Below are 12,165 nucleotides of genomic sequence, written 5' to 3'. Positions count from 1 at the left end.
CACCAGTTTGTAGTTAAGTGAACATGGCGCAATTTGTGCCTGATAAAGTGTTTTTGCGGGGTGTCCTGCTGCATTACTTTAACATGCAGAAAAGTGCGACTGAAAGTCATCGTATTTTGGTGGAAGTGTATGGTGACCATGCTCTAGCTGAGCGAACGTGTCAGAAGTGGTTTGCACGGTTTAGAAGTGGTGATTTCGGCTTGGCAGACCAAGAGCGAGCTGGACAGCCAAAAAAATTTCAAGACGAAGAATTGACAGCATTGCTCGAGCAGGATTCGTGTCAAACGCAGGAACAACTTGCAGCAGCATTAGGCGTTGATCAAACAACAGTCTCCAAACGCTTGAAAGCCATGGGAATGATTCAAAAGATGTCACATTGGGTTCCACATGAATTGAAAGACAGAGACGTTGAAAGACGAAAAACCATTTGCGAATTGCTGCTTCAACGACAGAGCAGAAAGGGGTTTCTGCATCGAATTATTACGGGTGATGAGAAGTGGATCCATTACGAGAACCCTAAACGAAAAAAGGCCTGGGTGAAACCAGGTGAACCAGGTGCATCACAACCAAAACGAGATATTCACTGTGCAAAGGTTATGCTTTGCATATGGTGGGATATGAAAGGTGTGGTGTACTATGAGCTGCTGCAACCGGGTGAAACTATGAATGGAGAACGTTATCGACGACAATTAATGCGTTTGAAGCAAGCTCTGGCCAGAACACGACCAGAATGGGAGAACAGACATGATAAACTTATTGTTCAACATGATAACGCTCGCCCACATGTCGCAAAACCGGTCAAAACCTATTTAAAAAGTGTCGGATGGGAAGTTTTACCCCACCCGCCGTATTCACCAGACGTTGCTCCTTCGGACTACTACTTGTTCGATTGCATGAACAACGATTTGATTGGACAGCGGTTTACTTCTTCAGAAGATATCGAAACATGGGTCTCTGACTGGATCGCTTCCAAGGATGAGGACTTCTTTCGCCACGGAATCCGTACATTGCCTGACAGATGGGCGAAAGTGGTGGCTAGCGATGGACAATATTTTTCTTAAGGTATTTATGTATTTTGTGTTTGTACTACAGCTTCAATGTGTGCGTACCAACCGCAAAAATTAATTCCTAGACCAAATAGATAATCAAATGCGTAGACCACTCTGTTTAATACAAATTCCATTTCAAGACTTTATCGAAGTATTCTGAGATTCTTGTTAAGTCGTGTGATCTTAACAACTTCTAATCGTCATTTGCAGTTGAATTAGGCTCTGAAATTCAGCACATAATATTTCTTTTCTCTTAATCTTATTGTGTTCAGAATAGTACCTAGGTATATGTAATTGTACATTGTATCTATACAGTAATATCACGCTCAAAATTGATGTTTCAAAAAAATGAATGAATCAACGGACTTTAGAACGAACATTTACTTGTAAATCAATAAGAAATAGAGTTTTCTTTAAGACAATATTCTTAATTGGTTAACATTTGAAATGTATTAATCCGCCGTCGCACGCGCCGCGGAGTCACACTCCGCGGATAGAGAAATTTTAGTTTTCTTAGAACTGTTAAAAGAGTTTGTGCTATAAAATATACATGCGCAATTGTCAAAACGGTGCAAACAAAATATGAAACAGTTTAATATCGCTTCAAAACAAAATACACATTAAAATTAAGATATAGGCCTATAAATAAATATTGTGGAGTGAGACTCCGCGCGCGTGCCTTGATGTTACAATTGACCACGCGTGCGATGGAGGGTTAAAAAAGTACTTTTCATAGTAGGAAAGCTATTTTCAAACGTCACTATACAGTTTAATATATGTTGACACTTCCACAACAATTATGTGAATTCATTTTCATAATTAAATAACTATATTTTGAAAGGGCAAGAATTTTCGTTGGGTTTATTTTTATGGTATCTATTTCTCCGGCAATCATTTCGCTAGGTACTCTGCAGTTTCCTCAGGCATGCATTAACACATCACAATTCTGAGTATAAATATTGCGTGAGGAAGCTAATAAAGAAACTAACGAATCGATTGTTGGGAACAGTTGTAAATAAAATAATACGACGTAAATCACCAGCCATTTAATGAAGAGTTGAGTTGAGTTGATTTCAGTTTAGCGTCCCTTTCAGCAGCGAGGCTATATGAGACGTGGACCTACTGATTAACGTGGAATCCGAACCACATGAGCTCCCGCCGGGAATCGAACCCGGGTCTCCCACGCCAAAGGCCACGTAGGAGCTCTCCATTTAATGAAGAGTTCTTGTTGAAACAAGCCTACGTATTACTAGATATGTATATAAACGTTTTAAAATTGTACTTGGAAATTAACTTTTATGGCGATATTTTGCATATTTTCAGAATTTCCACAACCAAGCTCATAGTCATTTGCAGAAAATCTTAAGAGAAATCGAAGAACAGGATCAAGCACAAATAGTAAAATTGGGTGATGCAAGTATAGCTGCACCGTTTACATCCAAATTGTCGTCGATTCAATGCAGTAAGTAGTTCAGTAATTCCTGTTCTATTCTAGTCGCTCTATACTATACTCAAATCTAGTTTTTTTTCTACAATTCTATATTAATATGAGTGTAGTAAAATATATGTATTGTATTAAATGTACATATATGTATAAATGATTAATATGAGATAGCTATTGTTCAAGTGGTAGGGTGTTTTTTGTCAAATCCTTAAGTGGAACGGATATTTGACCAACTCCCGCGATACCATATGAAAATTCTATTAGGGTATTTCAATGCGAAGGTAGGACGAGAGGATATTTTAAAACCGATTATAGGAAACGAAAGTCTACATAATGAAAGTAACGACAACGGTGTTGGACTCGTGAATTTTGCATCATCCAAAAGCCTTATCGTGAAGAGAACAAAATTCCCACATCGCGATTCATAAATACACTTGGACCTCACCAGACGGAAAAACACATAATCAAATTGATCACGTTTTAGTAGATAGAAGAAGAGAATCGAGCATAATTGATGTCCGGTCGTTTAGAGGAGCTGATTGTGCCACTGATCACTACCTGGTAGCAGCGATAATAAGAGAGAGATTATCGTTGAACAAAGGTAATATTCAATGCCTGAAAACGGAGAGATTTAATCTAAAGAAATTAGAAGAGAGCAGGTAAGAGAAGAATACCAGATTAAAGTTTCGAACAGATTCTCGGCTTTAGAAGATTCGGAGTGCACTAGTGTTGAGGATACTTGGATTGAAATCAGAGACAGCAGTAAAATTTCAGAAAAAAAAAAAGGACAAACGGAAATACTTAGGAACAAACCATGGTTCGACCAGGAATGTATTAAACTAGCAAAGAGAAAACAGGCAAAATTACGTTGGCTACAAAATCCGAATGAAATAACTACACAAAATTTCGTAGACATCAGGCGGGAAAATTTTAGAACAAAGAAACACGATTTTTGAAAGCTAAAATTAAGGAACTTGAAGATAATAGTAAAAATAAAAATATTCGGGACATGTATAAGGGAATCAACGAATTTAAGAAAGGCTGTCAACCTCGTGCTTATATATTAAAGAAAGCTGATTGAACAGTTCTCACGGATACAGATAGAATCTTCAATAGATGGAAAGATTTCTTTGACGATTTGCTTAACACACGCCAAAAAGTAATATGCGTGGAGAAAGGGAGATACACACCGCAGGACCGTATATACCAAAACCCAACCGAATAGAAGTAGAAAATGCTATAAAGAAATTAAAGAAACACAAATCTCCGGGTGTAGACTATATTCCGGCTGAGTTAATTTTAACTGGAGGCGAAAAATTGTGGAACAAGATACACAAACTCGTTCTCCTTATCTGGAACAAGGAAAAATTGCCACAAGAATGTAATGAATCAATAACTGTTCCAATTCACAAGAAAGGCGACAAAACTGACTCTAATAATTATCGAGGCATTTCTCTTCTGTCAACATCCTATAAAATCCTTTCAAACACACTATTAGCAAGATTGACCCCATACACAGATAAAATTATTGGAGACTATCAGTGCGGATTGAGACGAAATCGACCAAATATTTACCATTCGCCAAATACTCGAAAAGAAATGGGAATACGATACCCCGGTACATCAACTATTTATTGATTTTAGAAAGGCTTACGTCTCGGTTAGGAGAGAAACAGTGTACAACGTCATTACAGATGAACGGTGTTCACCAGGTTATGGCGTATGCTGATAATGTAAATTTAATAATGGATGATAGGAGAACAATAGAAAGAAATGCAGGGTCCTATTAAACGCTTGCAGTGACTTGGATTTAGAAGTAAATGCAGAGAAAACTAAATACATGGAAGTGCGTAGGGACCGTAATAAGGCAAATTATGCATGCGCTAAAATATTAAATAATACTTTCGATAAAGTGGATAGTTTTAAATATCTAGGATCAGTATTAATTTGCGAAAATCATATTCACGAAGAAATTAAATGTCGATTAAAAGCAGGGAATTCGTATTATTATTCAGTTCAAAATCTCTTGTTGTCGCGAATTCTGTCGAGGAATTGAAGGTTAAAATACATAAAACGATAATCATGCCTGTTGTTCTGTTTGGTTGCGAAACATGGTCGCTTACTCTGAGGGAAGAACATAGACTGAAAGTATTTGAGAACAAGATCCTGAGACGAATATTCGGACCCAAGAGGAACGGGAATGGCGGAAACTTCATAACGAGAAACTATATAATTTATACTCTTTACCAAACATTGTTAGGGTCATCAAGTCTAGGCTTAGGTGGTCAGGTCATGTAGCTAGGATGACAGAAAGTAGAAACGCTTTCAAAGTCCTGACTAGAAGACCAATGGGAAAACGACCATTAGGAAGACCTAGGCGCAGATGGAAGGACAATATTAAGATGGATCTCGCAGAAGTAGGAATACAAAGTAGAAACTGGATCCAGTTGGCTAAGGATGGAAGTCATAGAGAGCATTTGTGAACGCGACATTGAACCTCCGGGTTCCATAGGCCATAGAGTTAGTTAGTTTTAGGGGTCAGATCCTTAATTGCTAATTATTATAAAACGAAATAATCAGTGCTTTCGAGAGACCGATTTTAACTGAAATTTATGTTCCCAATCGATAACGTGATAATTCATAAGCTGGTAAATTAGAGGAGGATATATATATATATATATATATATATATATATATATATTTCAAATATTTTTTACAGTTCTGAAATATTGTACTCCAAAGTATTTTGTAAACACGAGACACAATATTTTTAAAATGTCAATATTGTTTTTGTTGTATAAATTGTAGACGATAAACAGCTTAGAACCCACTTCCAAAAAACGGGAATAATGATTGACAAATTGCTCCTTGATTCAATAAAATTCACGTTAAATTTTTACTAAATATTCCTTTATATGGTTATTGAAATTGTACTTATGTAAATTCTCCCTTCCGTGTATTTAACTGTGCGTTTAGGCCAAATTGTTACTATAAACTATATTATTCATTTTCGTTCAGTCTTTTCCAAAAAGTACCTTCAGATTTCATCTTGACACGATGTATAGTGTGACGACGGTGAAATTCAGAAATCTATTTTATTTATTTATTTTTGTAATTTATTTTTTGCTAGTAGTCAACAATGAAATAAAAAAAGAAATGCACAAAAAATTCTAAAATACAGTTCTAGATAAACAGAAAGAAAGAAACAAACAGACTGTTTTTAAGTAATGGTATAGATTGAAAACGACACATTGAACGGAGTAAGCGACCAGATTATCATTCAGTCGCATGTGGTCTGCTTCATTAGCTCAGAAAGTATAATAACTCATAAAGCGAATTCATACGCCAACAGCAAAACCTGAAGTTAAGGACTGTTACTTCTAACACAGTCAGTTAATACACACGTAATATCAAGGGTCGAGCATTCTTTGGGGAATAGCGTAGATTAATCTTAATGTGCGACGTTAAAAAAATACTATGAAGTGCAGTACTAATTTTCAATTGCAATTTGCGTATTGCACACGCGTTGTTGGTAAACTCAGTTTCGCGTTTCCAAGCTAAGCTCAGTTTTAGTGTAGTTTATTTACAAGCTCTGCCGTATTTGTTGGTTTCATATATTTTGCAAATCTGTAAAACCAAATTCATAATGTTTTCCGTTTTCTGAGGATATATACAGGATGTTTAGATAATTAGTATTACTTCTTGTATCTATAATTTTAAATATTGTGTTATTCTTAAAAGTACAAGGAACATTATTTTCGATGTTGAAATACTGATATTTCATCATAAGTCAACGTCTGTTTACATTGTTTAATTTGAACAATAGTTTAAAGTAGATGTGTATTTCTTTTTTCAGTTTGTCATGTAGTAAAACAAGGAAGATGTACTTTGGTAACAACTCTTCAAATGTTCAAGATCCTAGCGTTAAATGCCTTAATACTAGCTTACAGTCAATCAGTATTGTACTTAGACGGAATTAAATTTAGTGATATGCAAGCAACGCTACAAGGTCTTTTGTTAGCCGCCTGCTTTCTTTTCATATCACGGTCAAAGGTAAGAAATTGTTCTCTGTATTGTCATTAAGTAAAATAGAAATTGATTTTACTATGTGCGTATGTCTGTGTTAAGTTTCCACACAAACAATTTCGTAGAATTACCATTATTATTTGAAGAACATGTCCTCGACCTTAAAATATACTACGAAGTGCAGTACTAAATTTTTCTTTGTGGTTCAGAAATGCATCATAATGCAAACCAGGAACTGACCAACTAGTAATTGTTGTCAGCAGGTAACTGTTTGCTTTTAAGAGCGCATGTATTCATGCTATTTTGAATTAAAACAAGTTTGAAAAATTAAAATGTGCAATTTTATGAGATTTGTAAAATTTCTATAGTTTCATCCCAAACAATATTTAAATTTCTGGTGGTTACGTTTAGTGAAAGGTTTCTTATATATATATATATATATATATAATAAGATTCAAACTTGTTTCTAACTGTTTCAGAATTTTAATTAGTCTAAAATTCGGATCCCGGAAATTTTATGTTTGTTTTCAAGAGGATATTTATAAAAGTACTTACCTTCGAAGTTTCTGGTATTTATTGATATTGAGTCCATCATGTTGTATCATTAAGCATCATGATCATCATGTTCATGTTTTATATTGTTAGTTGTAAAATAACTTGAGCAAAACTTGTACCTGACTATTTCCTTTTACTTTCAAAATTTCAGAATACTTCTATGCTCCTTCAAATTTTAACTTTTCCAAAATTTTAGAAGGTTAAGTTTCTCCAATTCTAACTTTTTCTTTTGTTTTAGTTACGAAATACATAAAAAAATAGCTAGATACTGTATAAATCTAGAAAAAAGTAAACAAAAAAGTAAACAGGTAAAAGACTTCAAAGAAACATTGGACGAAAAATTTTTGTTCGTAAAGTTAATATATAGAGATGCTTCGAAACTTTTAGGTTTTCTTTTAATCCAATACAACAATTTTAAGAATACTGGCACGTATATTTCGTTGTGGAAGGTTTAGTTAGGTCAAAATCAAGAGTATGCATCTGTAGCGTAGAACGCTGTAGCAGAAGTACTCTCTCAAGATAGAACAGTTACGAAAGAGATTCACTAAGATTTACGTTTTAAAATAAGATACTATTTTACCGCTTTCACTTGTGAACAAAGAACAAAAATTTTAAACATTGTTAAATGACCAAACACTAGTAAAAAGCTTTGAAACAGCAATTGTCCAGCACATAGGTTTCCAGTTTTAGAACAAGACAAAGAATCACGTACGTTAATGACTGTAATAGATATATTTCATGTAAGTTATCTAGAAACTACGGACAAGAAGGGGAAAAAATTACAACACGAAGTATCCGTCATAAAGTAGGTTAACAATCTTGTCTTGTACTTGTATTCTGTTTTGTATTTTTGGTCATAATTGTTGATATACGAGGGTCATTTAACTCGAACTGGCAACATAATTGTGAAATGGAATGTAGTGAATCACTCACCTCAAGAAGCTTAGTCCTTCGATGTAGTCTCTGCCAGCCTGTTGAATCCTTCGCCAGATGTCTGGTAACCGTTCAATACCTGTCAAAGCCCCACGTTGTGGGAGGGTGTTGACAGAGCGCCCTAAAGGCACGAACAATGCTAGGAATGTCTGAAACGTTTGTCCCTGAGAGGTTCTTTCATTTTTGGGAAAGGATCAAAATTGCAGGAGCTCATTTACGGGGAGTATGGCGGGTGCTTCAATACGTCCCAACTCCATCGTCGTAACAGAGTCTGTATGGAATGGGCTGTATCGCATTTGGAATTGTCGTGTAGGAGAATTGATCCAGACTTCAGGAGGTGTGGACGTTTGTGCCGCAATGCTGGTCGCAAATGGTGACTGAAGTATGAAGCATAGTATGCAGTATTGACGTTAACGCCCGGTGGAACTTGATGTGACAAGATAATGCCTTCGTGGTCGTATGACATTATTATCATAACCTTCACGTTTGCTGGCTCTTGCCTAAGCTTTTTCGGTCGTGGAGATTCTGGGTGGCGCCATTCACTCGACTGACGTTTCAATTCAGGCTCGTAGGATCTTCCCCACGTTTCGTCACTTGCTATAATGCGGTGCAAGAAGTCATCGCCTTCCTCATTGTAACATTGGAGGTGTAGGCACGCACATTCCTACCTATGCCACTTTTAAACCTCGGTCAGAGCATGGGGTACCCATCTGGCTGCAATTTTTCGCATGCCAAGATCTTGTGTTAGCTTGCGGAACACTGATCCGGAAGAAATGTGCAGCTCCTGCGCCAATTCACTACAAATCCAGCGCCGATCACTGTCAAGCAGTGTCCGTAGTCTTGCAAGATAAATTTCGTCCGTAGCCATGCGCATATGCCCTCCACCGTGCATTTTGCCTGTTGACTGTCGTCCCGCCTGAAATGCTGCAACCTATCTCGCCACTGTCCGATACGGTAGAGCAGCTTCACCACAGGCCTCTACTAATCCCCTGTGAATCGTCCTAGTATTTCGCCCTCGTGCTATCCGGAATTTGATAAATACACGCTGTTCTGCACGCGAGAACATTGCGTTAGGGCAGTATTTAACACAACAATCACTTTAACAATGTCTGCACACACCGTAATATGGGACCGCAGCAGTGTTGAACTGACTCGTACACATCCACGGAACACACTACGTTCGTCATTTGTCTCCTTCCCACACGACATTCCAATCGTAGCCGTGTTGCCAGTTCGAGTTAAATGACCCTCTTATTTGTTTACTGTAGAATTGACGGTTGGTAGTCATGAATTCAACTTCCCCCAAGCACTATTTCTCTCCCGTACTGTGTAGATGCCAATGTACTAAAATTGCAGTTCTTTAAAATATTCATAAAACCTGCAAGTAGCAGGTGTCGGATAGTCATTTATGATTATTTCTGGTAATACTTGCATTAGAATTGACATTTAGAAATATGTTTCCTTACTACCGTTGTTACCCCTCTCTCAGTAACTAACTGAAAGCTTTTATTTTATTTTACAGCCTCTTAAAACGTTGTCCAGACAAAGACCGTTGCCAAATATATTTAATTTATACACAATATTAACAGTGATGTTACAGTTTCTAGTTCATTTTGCTTGCCTCATATTTCTTGTACAACAGGCAACCATGAGATCACCTAAAAGGTAAGAATTCTTTTTCTCCAGTTATTTTAAACATTTTATTTTAAATAGTTAGAATTAACAGTAGCACAGTTCTCTTATCTTCGTCTGGAGAAGTAACTTATGCATTGACTGAGTGCTTCCCAAATGTTTTCTATTCACGTCTCCCGAAGGGACTGGGATTTTCTCATTATTTTCAAAGTCAAGACTTAGGTAAAAGCTCTGTTAAAATGTGGACATTCCGACTAATATTACTGTTGAAAAGAGAAACAATGATTGATACCAGATCAGTTACCTATACTTTCCATATTTATATTAACATAAGTGATTGGATTCTAAAACCACGTAATTGTGTCATTTCAGTGTAAATATTGGAATATTTCAGAGGACACATTCTGGGAATCACTGGTCTAAATCGATTTTCCTGAAACGGGTGTGTGATATTTATAGTTGCAGTTAATTTTTGTCATTGTAGCTTATCCTCAGTCACCAATCGGACCAAAAGAGTCGGAGCATTAGTCTCCGACCCTAAACTGCCTTGGACGCTTCAACTCATTCCTTCTGATCACTATAGAGACATTTCGGTAGCCACCTTGCTCAAAGCTTCGACATGTTCAGTATACTGGTGATAATGAACCAGATACGTTCCCGTGAGATGTTCTATATCTGGGCTATTTTTTCCCCTGTCCTCAGGACATTGATGCATCACATGTTGAATCGGATGAGTTTGAATGGTGCCTAGTCCGGGGCTCATTTTCAACTGTAAAATAGTCGGTCTTGAAACGAAGTATCCAGGTTTTGATGGTCCTATGGGAAGAACACTGCTCTCCCAATGTTTGAGACATCTGAGTGTAAATGTCTTTTGGAGACTTCCTAGGAGAAACGAAAACTTTATGATTGCCCGACACTTCAAAGCTGTGAAACTTTCTTGAACCTCCACCATCACTGCTTCAACCTTGAAGAAGAAGAATAAAAACAACCAAGAAACCTATGTTTGCTTGATGAAAAACGAACTTGATTCGCGTCCCAAATATGTGGGTACAACATAAGTTAGGAAATTAACACTTACGAAAAATCAAGTTACTTTGTTTTTGTCATAAAAATATAGGTTTGCTTAGTGGGCTGCATAATTCCCGTTTGTTGACAATACGGATTCAACATTTAATAAGAAGTTCCATATGGGCATATTTAAAACAGATAATCTCTTAAGCAATCTGTAGAATGACAAAGTTAGTACTTAAACAAAGTCATTACTTTTCATGTATTTTGTCTCATTATCATTATTATTATTATATACAGGAGTTGTTTATTATACCATGTCTACGTAAAACAGTAAAATAAGTAATTTCTATTTCCATTCCTGCCGAAAATGCTATACAAAAATAATAAATTGCTATGCACATTTAAATTTGTATAAAAATTGCTGCGTAAAAAGCAAAATCTCATTAAAAAGAAAGAAAAAACTGAAAGTATATATAAAGCATACGCTTATTAGAATATCCTATGTGAAAGACAGTGATGAAGATTTTCCTCTTTTATTTTATTCTTCTTTCCTTCTTTATATTTTTAATACTAAGATGTTTTATAGCAATAACAGGCCTCGCAAATTTCTTTGAATTCTGTAGTAAAGCATCAACTGTTCCCTAGTTGATCCTGCCAGTAGTCATATTCATCATGCCTCAGATTAAGCCATGCATGTCTCAGTGCAAGTCGAAACAAGGTGAAACCGCGAATGGCTCATTAAATTAGTTTTGTTTCTTTAGATCGTACGTACCCTATTTGGATAACTGTAGTATTTCTAGAGCTAATACATGCAACTAGAATCTCGCCGAGCAATGGAAAGAATAATTTTATTAGATTAAAGCCTTGGCGGCTCTGAATAACTTTGTGCCGGCGACACATCTTTCAAATATCTACCTTATGAACTGTTCCTGGTTGATCCTGCCAATAGCCATATACTTGTCTCGAAGATTAAGCTGTGCATATCACAGTGCAAGCCAAAATAAGGTAAATTTTATAATATTTACTATCTGCAGTGGAAATGCTTTGCAATGAAATGAAGAAAGAAAGAAAGTAAAACAAAGAATAAACAGTTTTTATTTATAAGAATATTTATGTAATATGACTTTGCTAATCGATAAATTTTTGGATTTTTTATCCGTAGGGAAACAAAACCAGTTGATTTGGAAGAAGAAGAATTTGAGCCTAGTTTGTTAAACAGTACTGTGTACATAATTTCTATGGCCCTCCAGGTGTCAACGTTCGCCATCAATTACAGGGTAAGTAATAGTGGTCGAGTAACCTATTCTTTCAGGTATAAAAGCTGCCAGATACGTAGGAAAATAAAAGTCAATCTAACTATAACTCAAAAACTATGAGATGTAGAAACAATTTGAGGAATTAAGTCAATCTAACTATAACTCAAAAACTATGAGATGTAGAAACAATTTGAGGAATTATGTACAAATTAGTATCAGCTGTAAGTGAATAAAGGGCTAAGTAAAAATCTAAGATTTT

General features: G+C 36.1%; 1 protein-coding gene across 1 annotated transcript in view; it reads left to right on the top strand.

Moving 5' to 3' along the window:
- LOC145672356 (endoplasmic reticulum transmembrane helix translocase) overlaps positions 1-12,165 on the top strand; it is an 82,551-nt gene that overhangs the window by 64,388 nt on the left and 5,998 nt on the right. Inside the window, exons 17-20 of the mRNA XM_081741546.1 lie at positions 2,373-2,511; positions 6,350-6,546; positions 9,530-9,672; positions 11,813-11,927. Coding sequence (XP_081597672.1) covers positions 2,373-2,511; positions 6,350-6,546; positions 9,530-9,672; positions 11,813-11,927 — 594 coding nt within the window. The remainder of the gene's footprint in view (positions 1-2,372; positions 2,512-6,349; positions 6,547-9,529; positions 9,673-11,812; positions 11,928-12,165) is intronic.

The sequence above is a fragment of the Thermobia domestica genome, chromosome 2, assembly GCF_964235325.1.
Source record: "Thermobia domestica chromosome 2, izTheDome1.hap1.1, whole genome shotgun sequence".
In the NCBI taxonomy this organism is placed as follows: domain Eukaryota; kingdom Metazoa; phylum Arthropoda; class Insecta; order Zygentoma; family Lepismatidae; genus Thermobia; species Thermobia domestica.
The sequence above is the reverse complement of the archived record's forward strand: the minus strand, read 5'-3'. Positions and strand labels throughout refer to the sequence as shown.